The sequence below is a fragment of the Chrysochloris asiatica genome, unplaced genomic scaffold (genome assembly GCF_000296735.1).
Source record: "Chrysochloris asiatica unplaced genomic scaffold, ChrAsi1.0 scaffold00179, whole genome shotgun sequence".
In the NCBI taxonomy this organism is placed as follows: Eukaryota; Metazoa; Chordata; class Mammalia; order Afrosoricida; family Chrysochloridae; genus Chrysochloris; species Chrysochloris asiatica.
This window is the reverse complement of record NW_006408697.1, coordinates 4,232,062-4,254,552: the sequence shown is the minus strand read 5'-3', so window position 1 is coordinate 4,254,552 and position 22,491 is coordinate 4,232,062. Positions and strand designations below refer to the sequence as shown.

At 41.3% G+C, this 22,491-nt stretch overlaps 1 protein-coding gene across 1 annotated transcript in view; it reads right to left on the bottom strand.

Annotated features, from left to right (window-relative positions):
* The window catches only part of LYST (lysosomal trafficking regulator), a 222,988-nt gene that overhangs the window by 7,763 nt on the left and 192,734 nt on the right, over positions 1-22,491 (bottom strand). The window contains exons 44-48 of the mRNA XM_006872009.1: positions 15,880-16,069; positions 11,347-11,483; positions 7,254-7,352; positions 3,828-3,967; positions 3,459-3,556 (exon numbers count right to left, since the gene is read on the bottom strand). Of these exons, the coding sequence (XP_006872071.1) occupies positions 3,459-3,556; positions 3,828-3,967; positions 7,254-7,352; positions 11,347-11,483; positions 15,880-16,069 (664 nt within the window). The remainder of the gene's footprint in view (positions 1-3,458; positions 3,557-3,827; positions 3,968-7,253; positions 7,353-11,346; positions 11,484-15,879; positions 16,070-22,491) is intronic.

The window sequence follows — 22,491 nt, the reverse complement described above, 5'->3', positions numbered from 1 at the left end:
TTTATTTTATCCGAGATTAGCACTGCCACTCCTTTTTGGTTTTTATTACAGTTAGCTTGGTCTATTTTTTCCGATCCTTTCACTTTTAATCTGTTTCTGTCTCTTGCAGACAGCATATTGAAGGATCTTGTTTTCTTATCCATTCTGCCACCCTCCATCTCTTAACAGGTGCATTCAATCCAATTACGTTCAGTGTAATTATCGATTTGTTGTTGTTAAGTGCCATCGAGTCGTTTCCGACCCATAGCGACCCTGTACATGGTTTCCGAGGCTGTAAATCTTTACGGGAGCAGAATGCCTCATCTTTCTCCCGCGGAGTGGCTGGTAGTTTCGAACTGCTGGCCTCAAGGTTTGCAGCCCAATTTGTAACCACTACACTATCAGAGCTCCTTATTGATAGGTATTGATTATTTGCTGGCCTTATATTTGTTTTTTTTGTGGTGTTGCTGCTTCTCTGTTCTGTTTGTCTTTCTCTGTTGAATTCATATTTTTGTGTTCTTTCTTGTGCGTTTCCTCATAGTTTTAATGTTTTCATATTTTTCTTGGATTCTCATTCTCTTGGTATGCTGTGAAGTGTTAATTTTCTTTGAGGTTGCCTTATGGTCCATTGACTTCTCTCTTCATTTATTGCAGTCTGTTTTATCCTGTAATCTACCTGACCTACTCACTGTCTGGATCTCTGTTCCTACGTGTTCACCTTCTTTTGCATTGTACTTGTTTTGGTCAAAGACTGCCCTCCCAGAGTCTGTGAATTTGTTCTTAATAGTTTTATTTTGTTAACATTTCTTCTTTCTGTTGACTTAATTCAGGGAGGTGTTGCCACGTATGTCAATCTCTGGTTGTTGTCTGTTCTTGTTGGTTCTCGGTTCACAGAACTCCCTTAAGGAAGTTTTGTAGCACAGGGTTGGCTTTGGTGAAGTCCCATAGCTTCTGTTTATCCTGGAATGTTTCAATTACACCCTCATATTTGATTGATAGCTTTGCTGGATAAAGGATTCTTGGTTCGCAATTTTTTTCTTGCAGGGTTTTATATATGTCTCCCCATTGCCTTCTCGCTTGCATGGTTCCTGCTGAGGAGTCTGAGCTTAGTCTGACTTGTTCGCCTTTGTATGCGACCCTTCTGTTTTCTCTTGTTGCATTCAGGAGAGTCTCCTTGTCTTTGAGTTTGGAGAGCTTGACTATAATATGTCTTGGTGATTTTCTTTTGGAGTCCACCCTTCCTGGACTTCGTTGGGCTTCTTGTATGTTTATTTTTTCACTTTTGAGGATGTTAGAGAAATTTTCTTCCAGTAGTTCTTCGACTATTTCCTCTGTGGACTTGTGTGACTCATTTTGTTCTGGAATGCCAATAATTCCTAGGTTATTCCTCTTCATGTTGTCCAATGTGAATCTTAGACCTTCCTCTGAAATTTTTTATCCTTTTTTGTGTTTGTTCTTTTATCTTAGTGGTATTGAGAGACTTGTCTTCCAGCTCACTGATTCTTCCTTCCATCTCATCTATTCTACTCCTCTGCCCTTTCAGAGAGTTTTCTATTTCTCCCATTTTGTTATTGATTGTTTGGACCTCTTTCTATAGGTTTTGGATTGTTACCAATGCTGTATCTATCTTGTTTGATTGTTCCTGTAGCGCTTTTCTGATTGCTTCCTTATTTTTCTCAACTCCATTGTAAAGTGTTTTGAAACATTTTATAATCATTTTTCTGAATTCTTTCTCAGGTATTTCCAAGGCCTACCCTCCTTCCAGCACGGAGAGAAGGTCTACTTCTGGTTCATTTGTCTCAGATATTTTATCTTTTTTCTAGACATGTGCCGATATGGTCATCTGCTTTTGCGTCTTGGACATGTTTAATGTTTGTCTGTGTCCCTAGTAATTAATTATGTATTTTGGTACTTTTTTATGCTTTCTGATTACCTCCAGGAAGATGTGATCAGGATGTGTTCTTCCCTTTTCACTCTTCTTATTGCTTAGCTCAGAGTAACTTTTACAGGTGTTGTCTGTTTCCCTGGTTTATGGCAGCTGGTCTTGGTTCTTGCCTGGCTTTTGGTGTTTTATAAAGTGTTATTACAGCTTGGCTATTTGGAAGCAGTTTCTGACTCTTTTCGTGTAATTTAGGGGGACAAAGAGTCCTCCAATAGCAGAAGGGAGGCTATGTGACAGCCAAACAACACCAGTTGGGCAGAAAACAAAACCAAAAGCAAAATCAAAAACAAAAGCGATAATGAGAGAAAAACAATGCAAAAGAACAACAACAAAAAACAAAACAGGAAAAAAAAAAAAAAAACGATGGGGAAAAAGGTAAAAAAAAAGGAGGGGCAGAAGAAAGAGAAGAAAAAAGCGTAGCTTAATGTAAGTAAGTCTTTAGTGTCCTAACTCTCTTTCAGCCTCTTCTGAGCTCTTCTCCTTGTTGATATGCTGTGGAGTTGATCGTGACCCACAGCGACCCAGTATAGGGTTTCCAAGGGGCAGCTGGTGAGCTCAAATTACATTCCTTGCAGTTCAAAAGGCTTTGCAGTCTGGCGCATTAACCCACAGAACCACAGCAGGATTGCTTTGTTATTGGTGGTGAACAACTAGTCAAGGTCGTCTGAGTTTGGGCTTTCCTGCGTCTTGATGGGTGGGCCTGAGGCTCGGAGGCTGGGCAGAGGGCTGGCCTAGGCCAAAGAAGTGGAGGGCGGGGGTTGTGGCTGCAGGCAGATGGTGCGGCTGTGTCTGATGACGTCTACAATGCCTCTCTCTGTCTCCCTGTGATGTGAGCACCCCAATTTGCCCTATATCCATGCTGACAATGCCCAACGTGGCAATGAGGGCCACCTGGGATAGACCACGCTAGTTCCTGTGGCCCTGCTAGCTCTCCGGGAGCGTCTGCCCTCTGAACGGGTCCGCTCAAGCCCTGTGCTCCAAGCTCTGCAATAGGTGGGGCAGTCCCCAGGGTGGGAGCTGAGTGCAGGCAGGTGGAAGCTCAAAATGTTTGTAATTCCTCAGCAGTTTGATTTTTTTAAAAAGCAAGCTCATAATGCTAAAGCCTAATGTTTTTTGTTTGCCCAAAGGCTGTCTGTCATCCCCTCGTATTAAAAAAAAAAAAACTAACAAACAAACCAAAATCTTTGTCTAAGAGATATATTTTGACCACGTAAAATTCTAAGCAAACTATATGCTGTAGGGTAGCATTCAACTGCAAGGTCTGTTTGAACCACAAGGTCGGCAGTTCAAATTCACCATCCGATTCCCAGAAATCCCGTGTGTCACAACCAACTCAATGGTATTTAACAACAACATTATCCTCTCTCAGGCACTGAAAGAAATATACTCAAAGTGGGTCATCTGCTACTGCGTATCAGTTAGGCAGAAGGAATGTAACAAAGGTAGAACGTGAACATCCGAAGCAAGAGCAGAGCCACAAGAAGTCTGAGCTGTGGAAGGCACGTCCCTGGGCTTCCCTGTGGTGGGTGCTGCTCACCTGAGTCACACACAGTGGCAATATCACCTGTAGTCTCACTGGCAGTAACAGCTGTGACAGGGCTTTTGTGTCCGGCCAAGCTTTGTACGTAGCACAGTCTGAAAGATAAAAACGCACGAATTACATATGATTGTTCAATGCCATTATAATATCTTTATTTTTGCATCATTATTTCCCTCAGTGTATGTATTCATAAGGCATACATATTTTCCTGAATTGATCTTTTGATTTCAGTATCATTTTAAAAGCCAGTTTGCATTCCATGCTTAAGAGGATTACAACACAGAGGCAGTATTCTAAAGCATGTGTTTCAGACCCTCAGCAATGACACCTGGAAAGTAGCCCTGCCTATGGTAGAGTCCTCTGTACCTGTTCAAGTCCCACAGGATGCACGTCCCATCTCTGCTCACACTGATCAACACACTGTATGGCTTGCATACCAACAAGCTGGTTATCTCTTCTGTATGCCCATACAGATGCGTCTGAGACTCCATCTCCATCTCTGATGGCTGGAATTTAAAAAGCTAGTCAAAGTTTAAGGTAAAAAGCACAATAAAAGGTAGCCTAGGGAACACAGCATTTCAATAATAAAAAAACCCCCAAGTGACTCAAGCATTTTTATCAAACATATGTTTCAATCCCTTTTTAAAGAGTAAAGCTGATAAAGACATTAAAAACAATAAAACCACACATGCCTTTTTGATAGTGTTTAAATGTTGTTGCTGTTAAGTGCTGTCAAGCTGGTTGACTCATAGTGGCCCTATATAGGGTTTCTGAGGAGCAGCTGGTGGGTTTGAACTGTCAACCTTTGGATTAGCAGCCCAGTTTTTATCCTATAGCACATCACATGGTTTAAATAGTAACTGGTAATTTCATGACTCAATTATCTAATATTTAGGAGAAAAATAAAACCCTTATAACTAAGCTGGAAAATCTGTTTTCAGGCAAGTACCTCAGGAAAAGTAAGCAACAGAAGCCTTCACAAGTCTAATGTAACTTAAAAATGAAAAAAAAGCCATATCCTGGAATATTCAGATCATAATTGCTACAACTTTGATAAGGCTCAAAGCTACTCGGTACACAAATGCTCCTATAGAGACACTTCAATTTTTAAATTTTAAATATCTATTATACTGCCTGTTGTATTAGTGTACAATTAAACATCTTAATTGTAGAGAGATCAGAAATGAGGAAAACTAAGAACAAGGCTGCTCAAAGTATCAGAAAAAGCAAGAGGAAATAAAAAGCAAAAGATGAAGCTTGCTTTAAAAAAAGGTAACTATGTCATAGTGCAAAGTGATCTGAGTCTGTAAGCAAAAAAACTGCTTAACACTAACAGCAGTGATAAGAGTCTATTTGTGGGACAGATGAAACAGAAGGGTGAGCTTAGAGAAGAAATGCAATGCCAGGGGTAAGTATTAGAGATGTGATAAAATTAGCATTCGTTTTCAGCCTTTGGGAATGCAGTGCAGTGAATTATTTAATGTCTCTTCTAGCTGGTCTTTGTAAGCTCCCACTGAACGACGACGTTTCCTGATGGGTCCGGGTAAGAGAGGATGGGGGAAGACACCAATGGATTAGATGGTTCAGTTGTGAGTGGGTGTTAACAGGGTTAATTTGAAAACTTGGAACTCTAATGTGGGAATTTAATGAGTCATCTCAGACCTCGGACGCAGGAGGGGCATCTCACTACCAACAAGGAAGATGAGACAGGAGTGAAGTGCATAGCCTTTGGACCCTGAGATCCCTGCCAATTGACCTCTGGGACCCAGGGACAGACAGCTGAGACACTGGAGGTGCAGTAGCAGAACTGAGAAGAGACAGCACCAGACAGACCCCAGAGCAGAACGCTGAGTGCCTCTGGGCAGGAGGCTCATTTATGGAATAGGGCATTTCCAGGCACTTAATTGGGGAGCTGGCATCCTGGTGTGGTGCAGTGGGTTAATGCACTGGACTGCAAAGTCATTTGAACTGCAAGGTTGGCAGTTCAAGCTCATCAGCTGCTCCTTGGAAACCCTATATAGGGTCACTATGGGTTGGAACCAACTTGACAACACTTTAACAACAACAACAACAATTGGGGAGTTAGGTTTGCTGACCCATGAAGCTAGAGCTGAGCACCTTCAGGTTGTGGGTTATGGAGGAGTGCTGTGCCCTGTGAGCATTTATCAGCAGCTCTGAAAGGGCTTTGTAACATTGCTGGAGCAGGCAGAGGCTGGGCCAAGGGGCTGAGGGCCAGAGAGACCCCTGCCTGGGGAGGCATCCTGAGCAGAGGGAGGCTGTCCTGAATGGAAGAACTGTGCCCTGAACACTTCTGACCCCAAACTGTAACCTGCTAACATCCCATGAATGTGAGTGTGGTTTCTGAGTTGTGTGTAAACCCAGCTGGGCCGAATGCAGGCAGTGAGACAGGAGACTTTCAGAAGTCACACCACTTCTCTGACTAGGTTAAGTAACATTTCTTACAGCATATAAGAACATTATCAGTGGCTTCGGTGCCCTGTTTTTACATATCTTTCCCCACATGTTACACTCCAGTTACACAGTTATTCACCATATCACAAAATACCATGCCTTTGAGTCCATGTTGTGCTGTAAGCTTTATAACTTCGTAAAACTGCCTGAAACTCTGTTTCCTCTGCCTGAAATGTTCTTTCCTCTTTTTTGCACTTAGTGAATTCACAAGTGGGTCCTCTCAGCTCCAGTTTATGTGTGGTTTCCCAGGGCCCTGACATTTGGTGTTTCCTCCTCTGTGTGAACCTTTCTCAGAACCCATGCCTCACAGCCTGCAGAGCTCCACACATGCCTAACTTCTGTAACAAGGCTGAGAGGGAGAAACAAGGTAAGTCAGATTTATACTCAGAGAACCTTAGTTAAAGTTTAAAAGGGAATAAGCCTGGACCACAAAGAAAGAAGGACTTGTGATTCATTCTATGCCAAGAATACGGGCTTTACCCAGTACTTTACTTTATCAATAGAGTCCTCATGTGGCCCTGTAGGATAAGCACTGAAATACAAGGCTGGTTTGAATTCAAACTCACGAGCTGCTCGTTGGAAACCCTATACAGGGTTGCTACGAGTCAGAACTAACTCGACAGCACTTAACAAACACAACACAATCAACAGAATGGTGGTTATGGTGGTTGTGTGCCATGGCGTCGGTTCTGATGCACAGTGACCCCGTGTAATGTTTCTCAGGCTGTAAACCTTTACAGGAACAGAAAGTCTCATCTTTCTCCTGAGGAGCACCTGGTAGATTTGAACTGTTGACCTTGCAGTTAGCAGCCCAACTCACAACGCACTTTACTACCAGGGTTCCTAATTAATAGGATAGACAAAATAATATTGGGAGAAATAAACCAGAGAAAAGCAAAGATTAGAATGATAATTTTTACGACTACCCTACATTTGTCATTTCTCCTTAATTGCACCAGAGGTAGTTGATCACAAAAAAGGAAAAGACAACAATATTGAGACTATAGGCAAGCGTCCACATATAACAAAAGATCCTAAATATAAAACAGATCAAAACCCAAAATACTGCTTCTGAAACATACAATAACACTTTAAAACTTATTCATAAAGTTTACCAGGATCCTAATAAACCTCAATGACGAGTTTCATAAGGTGACCTTTTACATTTTAAGAGTTCATGTGGGAGAACACATATGTAATTAAAAATGTAATTTTTTTTCAAGTTAATTTTGTAAAAAATGAAGTGAATTTACAAAGGTTTTCTTCCTTCCCATGAGGCCATGGAAACCCCCTGCCCCCATGAAGCGAGGACAGGCCTACCGTGCAGCTGGTGAGCCTGTTCGTATAGGCTGTGATGACACCACATCTGCTCCCGGTGAACAGCTGGCAACTGTCGGGGACCCAGACACAGCTAGTCACCTTTGGAAAAGGACAGATCAGTGACACTTCTGCTTTTCTGACAACTATTTAAAAATATCGACAAGCACACAATCTAAGGTAAACATTTTACCTGAAATGATTAGAATGGTGTCAGATATAAATAAAAGAACAGTCTGTAACTTTAAGCCAGATGTCTAAAAGCGGTTTTGCAATTACAGGTGTACTATAATGTAGTCTATAATTTTACATTTTACATTTGTGGCCATTTGCTTCTTAGAAATATAACAATTTCTTCAGTAGCTATCTGAGTAGACGCAAGGTTGCTTGAGGGTGTATTACACACTGATGTTTCTGTATTACATCTTATTTGTTTTTTTCTTTGGGTGGAGAGACAGGATGGATATAAAAAGAGCTTTTGACTCTAACAGTGTTATAGATTGTTAAACAGGAGAAGGAAAGATAAACGTGAAGGAAAAAATAAAATAAAATAGAGATTATTACTTTGGTGCACACTCTCTGTGCTAACCACACGCGTGGAAACTTGTTTGGGCCCGTGTGAGGCCAGCTCAGTTCTCCACACCTCCTGACAGGTGGTCCTGAAGACACTCGCTACAGACCAGGCCAGCGCTCCTGGAAGCTGTCCCCACATCCCCTCACTTCTCCAAGAAGATGGGAGGCCACAGGTGACGGTTCTGCCTCTTCCTGCTCTGCACCTCCAAATGAGAGGAGGAAATGCTTCCTCATCCCAAGGCCGGCCCCACCTCACGCCCAGGTTCCTCAAGTCCATTGTCCTCTAAAGTGTCTTTGGCTGACTTATTTCCCTGGACCTACGAATGTCTTCAATGAGAAAATGCCTTTCAGGAATCCTGCTCCTTGTAACATTCAACATATCATCCAGGTGCACTGGAGCCAATTTTAGTGGGGAGTTTCTTTTTTGGAGTATAAAGACTAATGCTTCCTAACTTTTATTCTTTCTTAGTGGTTTTCCAAAGAAAAACACAACGGGCATATAGACGCATACCGTCTTGTAAGTATGGTTATGGGTCCACTTAACCTTTTCTACACCTAATTTACATACTAACTAGGATTTTAATGATCTTATGTTTTCCTGGATCTTGAAATATTTTGCTACTTCATCATTCTGGGAATTATTTTATCATTACTCTTTTATTCCTAACAATGCTGCAACATCAGTTTGAATCCCAAGGTCGGTGGCTCAAGCTCACCCAGCCACTCCTTGGAAACTACGCAGGGTCACTATGAGTCAGAACCAACTCAATGGCACTTAACAGAAAATGCTTAAAAAACAAAGGAAAATAATAGGAAATGGGAAGAATCACCCAGGAAGATACTAAATGAAATAAATCACATCTTTGTTTTCTTATTGCATTGCCCAAAATAGGGCATTGTCTTTCAAGAAAGTATAAAAGAAGACTAGAGACACCACTCTGTGTAGTCTGCTTTTAGTTTTCATTGAACTCAGTTGGAAATTCAAAATTTTTCAATTTCCCACCAATACTAGGTGAGAGAGGGCACGAAGAGGAAGACGGTCAGTTACTAGGAACACCGGGAGAGGAGTGAAAAGACACAGCGGCCTCTAGACATTCACAATGACGACGAAACAGATCACATAAGTGAATCTCAGAATGTCTTGATATGCTATTCTAGATGAACTTTCTCAAGCTCAAGAATTAATGACAGGGCAATTAATTTCTAAGGAACAAAATGAAATATGACATTTTCATCCAATTAGTCATTTTACAGCAAGTACTTTAGCACACTGTATTTTGCCACAGCATCGATCCTATTTTATTAAAGGGTTTATGAGAATATTGTTTTATCTTTTAAGATATGTGCCTGCCAAACTTGAATGATATAAACACTTTTGAGATGAATGGTTACATTACTATGAAAAGTTAATAAGGTTGGAGTCCTGGTATGGTGCTATAGTATAAGCAATGGACTGGTAACCTAAGATGGGTGGTTCAGATCCACCAGCCACTCCTTGGAAATCCTATAAATGGCTGCTATGAATTGGAATCGACTCAATGGCACTTAACAACAACAATAACAATCACCATCCTTTTATTCCTATTTCTGAACCTTACTGATAAAAATGGTTTAAAATTGAAAAATATAAAGGATCCACTGGAACCAGACAACCAATGGTGGTGATCTTTTCCCCATGTATTTTGCGGGCTAAGAAAATAAGTCTTTTCTCTCCTTGCTTTCACTGCAAAAAAAATTCCCCCAAAGTGGCTTACTCTATCTCCAAAGTGCTTGTTTGTTTTAAGTGACATCAAGTCAGTTCTGTCTCACAGCGACCGCGTACAGGGTTTCCAAGGAGAGGCTGGTGGGTTTGAACCACTGACTTTGCGGTTCAGTGCTTATCTTACCGTGCCACACCAGGACTTAAGTGCTCAGGGAATAGGAATACATTTTAGGACACATGAATACAGAGCAGATGTTATATAGGTGGTTGCTGTTGTTAAGTGCTGTCAAGTCGGTGCCGAATCATAAAACCTCTGTATAGGGTTTCTTAGGAGAGGCTGGTGAGTTTGAACCGCCAGCCCTGTGGTTCAAACTGACTTCATGATCCAGTGCTGTATCCTACAGTACCACACCAGGATTCCATTATATAGGTGATGGTGGTTACGTGCTGTGGAGTTGGAACCGACTCATAGTGACCCTGTACAGGGTGTCCAAGGCTGTAAATCTTTACAGTAGTAGAAAGCCTCATCTTTCTCCCGTGGAGCAGCTCGTAGTTTCAAACTGCTGACCTTAAGGTTCGCAGCCCAATTCGTAAAAAAAAAAAGGTAAAAAGAACCTTCACACAGAAAGTCAAAGGAAAAAGATCTCGCACACAGACTACTGTTTTTATGGGCCCTTGAGTTGATCCCGACTCACAGTGAACCTGTAGGACAAAATAGAACTGTCCCATGAGTTTCCAAGGCTGGAATTCTCTAAGGAATCAGACTGCCCCATCGTTCTCCTGAAGAGAGGCTGATGGTTTGAACTAATGACCTTTCAGTTAGCAGCTGAGCACGTAACCACTGTACCATCCGGGTTCCCTGCATAAAACACAAACATTGGGCAGTACTGTGCATTTCCCTGATGCTTCATAATTTACAAAGTACTTCCACAAACACGGGACACTCTTTTACAACATCCTTATCAGTTGTTTAGCACTGTTGCACTGGTTCTGACTCATAGTAACCCTGTCTAGGGTTTCCCAGGCCATAACCCTTTACTGGAGCAGAAAGCCTCATCTTTCTCCTGCAGACTCGAACTGCTGACCCCGTTCCTACAGAGTCACCACACTCCCTTATGAGCGAGTTGTTGTTGTTGTTGTTGTTAAGTGCCATCAAATCAGTTCTGATCCACTGTGACCCTGTATGGGATTTCTGAGGAGCAGCTGGTGAGTTTGAACTGCTGCCCTTGCAGTTCAAACTGACTTTGCAGCCCAGCACATTAACCCACAGCACCACACCAGGACTTCTATAGGTGAGTACTATGATACTATTTCCTTGTTTAGAAATTCATGTTTAGAAAGGTTAAGTTACATCTTCAGGACTACATAGTTAGTAAATAACAAAGTAAGGGACATGAATCCAAATCACAGGGTTTTCAGCCCAATATTCTTTCTGCTATATCATATATCATGATGCTTGATTTGGCCCATCGAGTTAGAGTCAGGTACAGACGGTGGCACACTGCTTCCAGAAGTGGCTCTGCAGTCTAAGAGCACTGAGAAGGAAGGAGGCTGATTTCATTCTAACCTTGGGCCATCAGCTGGCGCTGAGTAAGAACAGCTTATGATACGATACTCTCTCCATGAGACAATGGGGAGAAAACAAACCTGAGGACATAGCCAGCACACCACAAACAGGAGAGGCCTATCCCCACTGTTAGAGGAGGTACACCACCAGTAGCTTCTTGGATTGGACAGACGCCGGCTACAGCTGCCATTAGTCTGGCTCCTTTTCCAAGTGTTACATTGAACGATTTTCAAGTATTTCACAGAAAAGTTTACCTGGTACTGTTGGGAACTTTGTATGAAGTTTATCGGAGGCTCACTTTGTTTACTCTTCAACCGTAAAATGTTATCGGCATAGCCCCAGCTCAGGATAGCTGACCACTGCACGTCGGTGCTGTTCATACTTCTCACACCTCAAAGACAAGGAGGGACAGACGCGTCAGACAGCTGCCACTCTGGGGTCACCTGACTGCCTGAAGAGTGGCAGGTGGAAAGTCAAAGTTTATAGAGCAGAACACAATTCCATCCCAGTGCAAATCATTCAATATTCTGTCACATTAAGAGGATTCTTAGAATGTAACTATTCTTTTCTGTTCATGGTATTTTTGATGGGGATTTACTTAACACAGATCTGAAGCTTTTGTTCAGAAATTCTTGTAAGAGACAATGCTTAATGCTTTAGGTTCTGAGACACCTTTCCTTACAAAGAGAAAAATAAAATCAGTATTGTTTAAGTGACTATTCTGGATCTCCCCTGGTTAAATCAGAAGAGACAATGATTGGCATTCGAAAGAGGGCTTTGCCAAAACAGAAGCAACACTTGCCCTGAAAGGGGATGATGACTTCAGGAACTTTGTGTGGGGACCTTCAGTCAACGAGCTTATCTTCTCTCTCTCGATTCCTTTACAAAAGAACACGACGCCATGTGGCATAAAAATTTACCAAAAGTGATATCCTCTTTTGACACCGATCTCAGTTTGTGTCTTGTTGGTATGCTGAATATAGCTAAATGCACCATTATCATTGTTGTTAAGTGCCATCAAGTCCATTCTGACACATAGCGACCCTGAGTAGGGTTTCTGAGGCTTTCAATCTTCCAGGGAGCAGAAAGCCTCATCTTTCTCCCATGGAGTGGCTGGTGGGCTTGAACCACAAACCTTGTGGTTCGCAGTCCAGTGCTTATCATATGGAGGCACCATGCTCCCAAATGTAGCATAAATGCCATAAATGTGGTACTGCCCTTGGAACAGAGAGTGTTTTAAATTACTTAAGAAGAAAGAAGTGCTTTGTTTAATCTATAACCTAACAACATACTCAGCGTAGAATACGTCTTTTTTTTTTAGTAAATCAATAATACATTGAAAATGAAATACATAGATATCTTTCTGTTTTGCAGAGCATACTACCAAATGTTGACATGAGCCTAGCAATAAAGGAACTGAAATAAACTTACTAAATCTGGCACCAACCAAACTAAACCAACTGCCATTGAGTTGACTCTGACTCCTAGTGACCCCACAGGAGAAGTGCTCTATTGGGTACCCAAGCCTGACGGTCTTTAGGGATCAGGTTGTGACATCTTTCTCCTTTGGAGGTGCTGACTGGTTCCAATTACCAACCTTCCAGTTAGGGCTCAGGCCCTCTCAGAGCCTTCCCTAATTCAGGTTCTCAATAACCTGAACATGAAATATATGAACAAAACGTATTTAATAACTCTTCCAATTTCTCATTACAGCAATACAAAATGCACTTTCTTTTTTTTTTTTTTTTTTTTACAGAAAATAGACTTTTCAGTTGCCTGTTAGAACTGTGAGTGCTTGGGGGCAAAGGGTTCATGTGCTCAGCGGCTAACCAAAGGGCTACGGTTTGAGCCCAACCAGAGGCACCGTAAGGTATGGGGGTCTATTGCCAAAAAGCCAGTCACTGAAGAGGTCTAGGGACAAGAGTTCTACTCTGACATACACAGGGGTCACCATGAGTAGTGAATGACTGAGCTACTCGTTATTAGAACAGTGAATCTTAAATCAAAGCTCACGATGAAACTGCGTTTTCAACATGCGTAGGATCAAACTCAGGCTCTAGTGTATTTCAAGTGGGACCCAAGTGAGTAAGTATATTTTGATAGAAAGCACTCAGGTAATTTTGAGGCACAGTTCTTAAGTAATTGGCCTCTACTGGGCCATCTCAGTCTAGTTGTTTCATTGTATTATATATATATATATATATATATATATATATAATTATGCAAAACTACCTGGTTTGTGGCTTTGTAGGATAAGCAATGGATTGTGGATCACAAGGTCAGTGGTTCGAGCCCACCAGCCACTCCATGGGAAAAAGATGAGGTTGTTTCTGCTCCTGCAAACACGTATAGCCCCGGAAACCCTACACACGGTCACTATGAGTCAAAAATGGCTCGATGGTACTTAACAATAGCGACCTAGTTGTTATTTATATAACAATAAAACTTAATATTTTCTAGCCATTCAAACATGACCTAACTTTCACCTGTACACCCTATTCAGTGGCCCCGCAGTGGGCCTGCGGAGACTACTAGGCACTGGTCCCTGACTCCACAATGTTCTCAGTCCATTAACGAGCCCGGCACTGGGCTAAGCATTTCCACACCTTATAATTAGTTACCCTGTGAAGTAAATCCTGCTGTTATTCCCATTTTTCCAGGCCAAACATCAGGACCTGGACAGCTTAAGCCACTCTCCCCATGTCACACAGCTAGGAAGTCACCAACCTGAGGTCACAGCCAGAAGCATCATGCTACATGACCTCTTTGGACTTTTCTCGATTTTGACAAATCCCAAATTCATTTTGCAAGAAAGTACAGGGAAATTTGAATGAACACAGCTATCAAGGGCACAATGAAGGCTTGTGACTGTAATGGCACAAATAAGACGGGTTGGGAATTACATTCCACATATATAACACCCACAATGCTAAGCATAATACTAGTCCTTTCTCTTCCGCTCAAAAGATACTTGCTTCAAAGTTCTCATCTTCGGAGTCCTGGTGTGTTCTCTGTAGGATAAGCACTGGACCATAAGATTGGTTTGAACCACAAGGTAGGTGGTTCAAACCTACCAGCCTCTCCTCAGAAACCCTAGATAGGGCCACTATGAGTTGGAACTGACTCCATGGCATTTAACAACAATATTCTAATCTTCAGTCTCAAGCGACTCTAATTTATTATTGATGGCAGATCATTAACAAGTTTTCCTATTTTAAGCATTATTAGTAGTGAACTACTTATAACACATCTTACAACTAACTGCAAAATACAAGTGAGAAGAAATCCTATTGCAATTTCATTAAACATATAATGATTTTCCATGAACTCACTAAGCTTTAATGAAACAGTATGCATCCTTTCTTAGTTCTTGTTATTGTGAAGTGCTGTTAAGTTGATTCCTACTGATACCAACCCCATACAGGGCTCCTGAGGCTGTACCTTTGTGTGAGCAGAAAGCCTCTTCCTTCTTCCTCAGAGCAGCTGGTGGGCTTGTCGTCCACGGTCCAGTGCTTACCCTACAGAAGTACTGTGCTCCCTTCTTGTTCCTCAAACTATAAAAGCAACCATTCAATCCATGATAGACTCTAGACTGAGTCCCGGGAGCACACTTTCATTCCTTTAAGGGAGCTGTTTGGCATGGGGGTGGGCATCCTTGTAATGCAGAGCTAGTGGAAAGTTTCCGGACTCCAGGCGCAGGGTGCTGGTAAGAAGCACTGTTGACCACTAATGGTACGCACTGCTAGGAAGCATGCAGTCCACAAAGTGGCCATCGGGCAAACAGCATACAACCTGACACTCCTGTTACGGCCCCATGACAAGTCAGAGGGGAGAGGTTTTTTGCATTTAGTGAAATGGTTAATTTAGGTTGATACTGAAGAATACGCACTGAATAGCTAACTGCAAGGTTGGCAGTTCAAACCCACCAGTTGCTCTGCAGGAGAAAAGTGAGGCTTTCTGCTCACATTACGATGTACAGCTCCAGAAACCCTACACAGTCAAGAGCAGCTGAGTGGCAGTGGCTGCATTTGTAGGGATGACTCAGCGGACATCTGGCGATCTGAACAGGGCCTTTGCACCACTTCCCACATGGTGCTTTTAGTGAGCCTGTGTAAGAGGCCCACAAAAGAACTGCTTCTCAGGGTTGTTGTTTTTTTAATTTGAGGGAGCTTCAAAAAGTTCGTGGGAAAATATAATTAAAAGATCATTTGATTTTTCCATAAACTTTTGAAGCCCCCTTGCATTTCCAAGGCTACTCTGAGTCCCTTGTTTGTTGGCTGGTTTGGCTCTCAGGGCTGCATCTTCTGCAATAACAGATTTGTTGGTCAATTACATCCATCTGTTTTGGGACTCCAAGTCCTCAAGTGGAAGTATCAAAATGATACTGCTTTATTCTGGGAGCATGCTCATTTATTTCTGTCTCCTTCAAATGTGACCTATTGCTTCAAACGGCATTGCATTTATTTCTGGTTTCTTTACATGTTATTGTTGTTAAGTGCCTTTGAGTCACTTCTAACTTGTAGAGACCCTGCATAGGGTTTCTGAGGGGTGGATGGTGGGTTTGCATAGCAGACCTTGTGGTTAGCAGTCTAGTGCTTATTCTATGGTGCCATACCAGGACTCTATAGCATGCTTTAATTCTTACACTGAATGAAATAATCATGATTTGATAGTTTTCTACTGAGAACTTAGAAAACTTTAGAAATAAAATGGCACAGATGAGCTTGAGACATTCAAATAGTAGGGAAGACATGTCTTAGATGATTTCTATTGCCCTTTCATTTTACCTTGTTCTTTGCTGTACGTCATCAGAAGACAGAAGTTTCGGGACAAGCCACAGATGGCCCTTGTGGGCAGAGCCTGGAGGGAGCCAAATCTTTCTCCGTGGGGTTGGCTGAAGCAGACCACAGGTACTGGGGCACTGGGGGAGCCTACGTACTCCCCCCACTTCAAGCCTTTTATCCATGACAAAGGACTCTAAAACCAAGGAAAGTCAAAAGAGCAATTTTTAAAAAAAGGTGATAAAAGTAGTGTTACTTTGAAATTCTACACAGTGTGGGATAAGAGAGTAATCTGATTATAAGTCCTTTGAGGTCAAGAATTATTTTACATTTTTGGTTACTTTCCTGTGTTTGTTGTTGTTAAGTGCCATTGAGTCAGTTCCAACTCATAGCAACCCTGTATAGAGTTGTCAAGGAGCACCTGGTGGGTTTGAACTGCTGACCGTGGTTAGTATTCCAGTGCTTATCCTACAGTGCCATACCCGGACTTGCTGTGCTTAGCATACGGAAATATGTGCTCCTTATTTGATTTTAATTCTTGGCTCTAGCCTAGCTTACATGAAAATGTCGGATTAAAAATTTCTTAAAATTTGAATGCCTTTCTCATGAAATGTACCAAGAATATTTCTTTCAACCTACCTGAAACACCTGCTGTATTCATACTTGCTGCTGAGGTGATTCTGACTCAGAGGGACCCTACAGTCCAGACCATAACCACCCTATAAGAGTTCCTGGCTTTCATCTTTATTGGAACTGATCATCAGCTCTTTTCTCCCTCAGGGCACTTGGATTTGAACCACTAAACTTTTGGTTAGCAAAAGTTACCAACACTTTGATCACTGTGCCATCAGTGCATCATATATATATATGTTGTTGTTGTTGTTAAGTGCCATCGAGTCGGTTCCGACCCATAGCGACCCTGTACAGGGTTTCCGAGGGTGTAAATCTTTACGGGAGTAGAAAGCCTCATCTTTCTCCCGCGGAGCAACTGGTAGTTTCGAACCGCTGACCTTAAGGTTCGCAGCCCGATTCGTAACCACTACGCTACCAGAGCTCCTATATATATATATACATATACATAAACTGTTTAAAGTCCTCTTACATATTCTCTTTAAACTTATCATATATATGAGAACTTTAAACAGTTTTGATAACATCCACATTATCTTTTAATTCCAATTTTTCAACCCTTCTCCTAAAACTTCTGTGCTCTGTGGAGACCACAGCCAGTATACACAGACCCTTCTCCAGAACAGACCATATTCCAGGCCAAAAAACAAGTTTCAATAAATAAAAAATCAACACATTACAAAGCACAATAACAGAAAGAGCAACAAACAAACAAACAAATGTGGAAACAGAATAACACCTCACATAAAAACGACTAGGTTACAGGAAAAGTTTCAAACAAACTTAGAAAATTCTTAGAATCAAATGAAAATGAAGATACAACATACCAACACCTCTGGGCCACAGCAAAAGTAATTCTCAGGGGAAATTTTATGGCAATAAATACACATACATAAAGGCACCAAATCTGTAATTTAACCCAACAACTTGAACAAATACAGAAGGAACAGAAAAAGAAGTACCAGAAGAATAGAAATAATAAAGATGAGAGCAGAAATAAATGAAATAGAAACCAGAAAAATAATCGAAAAGAAATAAAAAAATTAGAAGTTGACTCAAGAGAATCAATAAAGTTGACAAATTGACAAATGAAGAAAATGAGAAGCCACAAATAAACTAAAAAATGAAAATGAGGAACATTACAACAGGACCAACTGAGATAAAAAGAACTATTACAGAAATCTAATAGATTTGAAAACCTGTAAGAAAAGTAATTGATTTCTACACACTACCTACCTAAGCTAACAAGCAGTGGTAGAAACCCTGAATAGGCCCATAACAAATTGAAGATGTCATTAAAACAACAACAACAACAACAAAAAACTCGAAACAAAAGCAAGTTCTGACCCAGATGGCTTCACTAGAGAGTTGTATAAACATTCAGAGAATAATTGACACCAAGTCTACTCAAATTATTCCAGAAAGAACAAAAAGAAGGATATTCCCTAATTCATTCTAGGACACCTAAGGTAACACAAAAAAAGAGACAAGATTACAGACCAAAATCCCTTAGGAATTTAGACCCAAAAATTCTTAACAAAATTCTAGCCAACAGAATACAATAGCATACCAATAAAATAGTATTTCACAGTCAGATGTGACTTCACAATTAGGGATGCATGGGTGGTTCAATATTAGGAAACTGATCAATGTAATTCACCATATATTTAAAACAAAGGAAAATATTCACATGACTATGTCAATCAATGCAGAGAAGACATTTGATAAAATCTAACACCTTTCCCCAATAAAAACTCAAAAAAGGAAGAGAAGGAAATTCCTCAAAAAAATTAAAGGCATATGAAAAATAAATAAATTAAAGGCATAGGTATAAAATCAACAACCAACATTATTCTCAATGGAGAGAGTATGACAGCATTTCCCTTGAGAATGGGAATGTCTCGTATCACCACTCCTATTCAATATTGCACTGAAAGTCCTAGAAAGTGCAATAAAGGTCATCCAAATTGGTAGGGAAGAAGTAAAACTATTTCTATATATGCATATGACATGATTTTATACACAGAAAAATCCAGAGATGCCACAAAAAAGTTACTGGAACTAACAGATGGGCTCAGTAAAGTGACAGGGTACAAGATGAATATACAAAAATGAGTTGGATATCTCTACACTAACAAGTATTTCGAAAAGGAATTCAAGAAAACAATACCATTTACAACAGCTCCCCCCAAAGGAATAAATATAACTAGTGACATAAAGGACTTATACAAAGAAAACTACAAAATATTAATGCATGAAACCAAAAGAAATGGACTTAGATGGAAAACCATAGCACGCTTATGGACTGGAGGAGTTAACACTGTGACAATGTCCATAGTAACCAAAGTGACCTATATAGATAGAATACAAACCCAAGCCAATCCTGAACAATATTCTTCAATGAAATACAAAAACGAATCTCCAATTTTATATGGAAAGAAAAGAAGTCCTGAAACGCTAAAGCATTATTAAAGGAGAACAAAGTAAAAGGCCTCATGACTTCAAAACTTACTACATAGCCATATAATCAAAACAGCCTTGTACTGGTACAAGGACATACACACAGACCAGTGAACCAGAATTGAGAACCAGAAGCATGTCCATCCAACTAGGAACAACTGATCATCAACAGAGTTGAAGTCCATTCAATGGGGAAAAATGATCTCGTTTATTTAGCATATGGTCTGGCAAAACTGGGTGTCCATTTGCAGAAAAATGAAACAGGATCCATATCTCACACCATACACAAAAACAAATGTAAAGTAGATTAAAAGACTTAATTAAATGTTAAATCTAAAACTGTAAAGTTCCTGGAATATAATGTAAGCACAAACCCTAACTTATGGTATAAACAGGCTTTCCAACAACTAGACACAAACAGAAGTCAAACTAGAGAACTGGGAGGCCCCCAAATTAAATATATTTGCTTATCGAAAGATTTCACTGGAAGAGTAAAAAGAGAACCTATAGACTGGAATTTTTTTTTTTTCCTTCAATGACCTAATAAAGGTCTAATATTTAAAATATATATTAAAAAAACCTTCAGTATCTCAAGAACAAATAAACAAAACGATTCAATTTAAAAAAAAAAAGGGCAAAGGACAGACTCTTTGATCAAAGAGGACATTCAGTCAACTAAAAGAAATGATGACAAAGGGAAGCCAGCAAAACATGACCAAGAGGTCAACTTAGACATTGGCTACTCAAAATGAGGGGCGATAAAGGCACGGAGTGACTGGCTTACAAGGTTTCAAGGGGGAGCTTAGTTTAACAGCGTGTGGGGAAAGAAACAATCCCTGCTGAATAGTTTTCACCTTGTCTAGATGAGTCTGGTAAAAAGAGATGGGGATAAGATTCTTATGATTCAATAGTGAGTAATTGTTATCATGACTAATCGTGACTGTCACAATTATAAAGGTAGAAGTTTTGTAACAAAAAAAAGGGGACTACAGTAAAGGAGGCTTCCTGTGGAGCCTTTGCATTACATAAGACCATAGGTGGAATCCTGAACCCCATCTAGAATCTTCTGAGGTTGGAAACTGCCACTTGAAAGGACAAGCAGACCAGCCTGGAGCGGCTAAAAGAACAGAAGATACTTCTTGAAAGAAAGACCAACAGGAAAAATACAAAACAATAATGGCAGTCAGACTGATTACTACAAGAACAAACAAGTAGCTCTCCCAGGAGACATCAAGGCAAGTGGTCAGGTCCCCTCAGGGCAAACCCCTTCCAAGACCAAGACTCAACGGGAATACACGAGCAGACATGAGCTCTGACTGGTGGCCACGTTGGTCATCAGTAAGGGGAAGTGAGAGAAAAACAGCAATGAAGCTGTGAGCTAAGTCCAACCACGTTCAATAGACTCCTGTGAACCCGAGTGGAGACCTGGTTGGCCAGAAGTTTGGCAAGATCTGGGACTCCTGGGCCCAGAGGCAGTGACATAGCCACAGAGAACTAGAGTGGAGAGTGAAGCATCCAGCTGATAAGAAGACTGGGCATATGCACAAGAACACCCACACTTGCAGATAAAACCCACTTGACCTGGCTTCAATGACTGGATGATCAGAACTCAACTAGAAGAAGAAAGAAGAGAAAAAAAGTAATCTGATACAATTTGATGAACTTGACCTACACAAATGGATGCAGTAGCTCAAAAGAGGGAACAAATCTTTACAGCAAGGATCATTCCCATCTCCTCCATACACATTGTAGACAGGGATGGGCAACTTGGACATTGGCTACCCAAAATGGGGGAGCTACAAAGGCAAGAAGTGACCGGGTTACAAGCTTTCAAGTGGGAGCCTAGATTCAGAGGGCGCGGAGGAAGGTAGAATCTCCACTAAGTATTATCCAATTTGTCTGGGTGGGGCTGATGAAAGGAGATGGGATAACATTCATGTGGTACAACAGTGAATAATTGTTACTCAGGACTGCCTGTGAGGGTTGGAAATGTAAAGGTAGACGATTTGTAGCAAAAGGAGGGGAGTGATTGACTTTGCAGTCCAGGAGCGGAGGTCCCTGGGACCATCAAGGGAGAAGAGCGGAGAGCAGGACCCTACCCAGAGAAACAATAACACCAGAGACGGAGGTAGAGACGATGACGTGGAGAGAGGGAGCGGCTGGGGACTCTAGACCCAGAGAGAGAGAGGGGCTGTGTGCTGATGACCAGGGGAAAGGCTTGATGATGCATGGAGGGGATTGTAATCATGGCAATGAAACGATATACGATAGGATGAATGTAAAGCTAATGATCTCCCATGTAAACTATCACATAATTCACAATAAAAACTTTAAAAACAAACAAACAAAAAACGGGGGAGTAGTTAATCTTACAGCTCAGAAACAGAGGACCCTAGGACCATCAAGGGAGAAGCGCATGAGCGGAATGTGGGACCCTAACCAGAGAAGCAGTGACACCAGAGATGGAAGGCAGAGATGGGGATACGGAGAGGGGAAGCAGCTGAGGACTCTAGATTCTTGGAAAGAGAAAGGCTGCATGCTGGCGGCCAGGAGGCAGATGCAGAATGCACCCTTTGGTGGTGCAAATTATTACATATGGCTGAGTGTTTAAAAAACAAATGAAAGAGCTAAAATGAATAGAGAGAAATACTGTTAACTGATGGTCCACGGAGGGGATTATAATCATTTTAATGAAACAAAGTATATGCTTTGTTGAATGTAAAACTGATGATCTGCCTTGTAAACTTTCACTCAATTCACAATAAAAACTTAAAAAACATAAAACAAAAAACAAAACATGACCAAGACAAATGAAGATACTGAGAGGTATTTAAGAACAAAAGCCAACTTTGGTAACTACTGGAGTCCTGGTGTGGCGCTGTGGGTTAATGCGTTGGACTGCAAGGTCGGTTTGAACCACAAGGTCATCAGTTCAAGCTCATCAGCCACTCCTGGGAAACACTATTCAGGGTTGCTATGAGTCAGAACCGACTTCACAGCACTTAACAACAACAATGGTAACTACTATACCACATACAATTCTGCAACTGTCATACCCCAAACTGTATGAATAGTTACATAGGTAGATATGTATGCTGTACAGATGGAAGAAAGCATATCGGAGGGCATGCAAGTGCATACATGGGTATGTTGTTGTTGTTAAGTGCCGATGAGTTGGTTCCGACTCACAGCGACCCTGTATAGGGTTTCTGAGGAGCGGCTGGTGGGTTTGAACTGCCGACCTTGTGGTTAGCAGTCAAGTGCTGATCCTATAGCACCACACCAGGAGTCCATAAATGGGAATGCTTGTTGAATTGGTTCCGACTCATAGTGATCCTATATAGAGTTTCCTAGGAGCGACTAGTGGGTTTGAATCACCGAACTTATGGCTCAAACTGACAATGTGGTCCAGTGCACCGTCTGTCCTACAGGCCACCCCAGGATTCCACCTATGGGCAAAGTCGTGGGTATTTATATGTGCTGCAGGTACACATATGGGACACAGCCATGGAAACATTTTAGCATCTC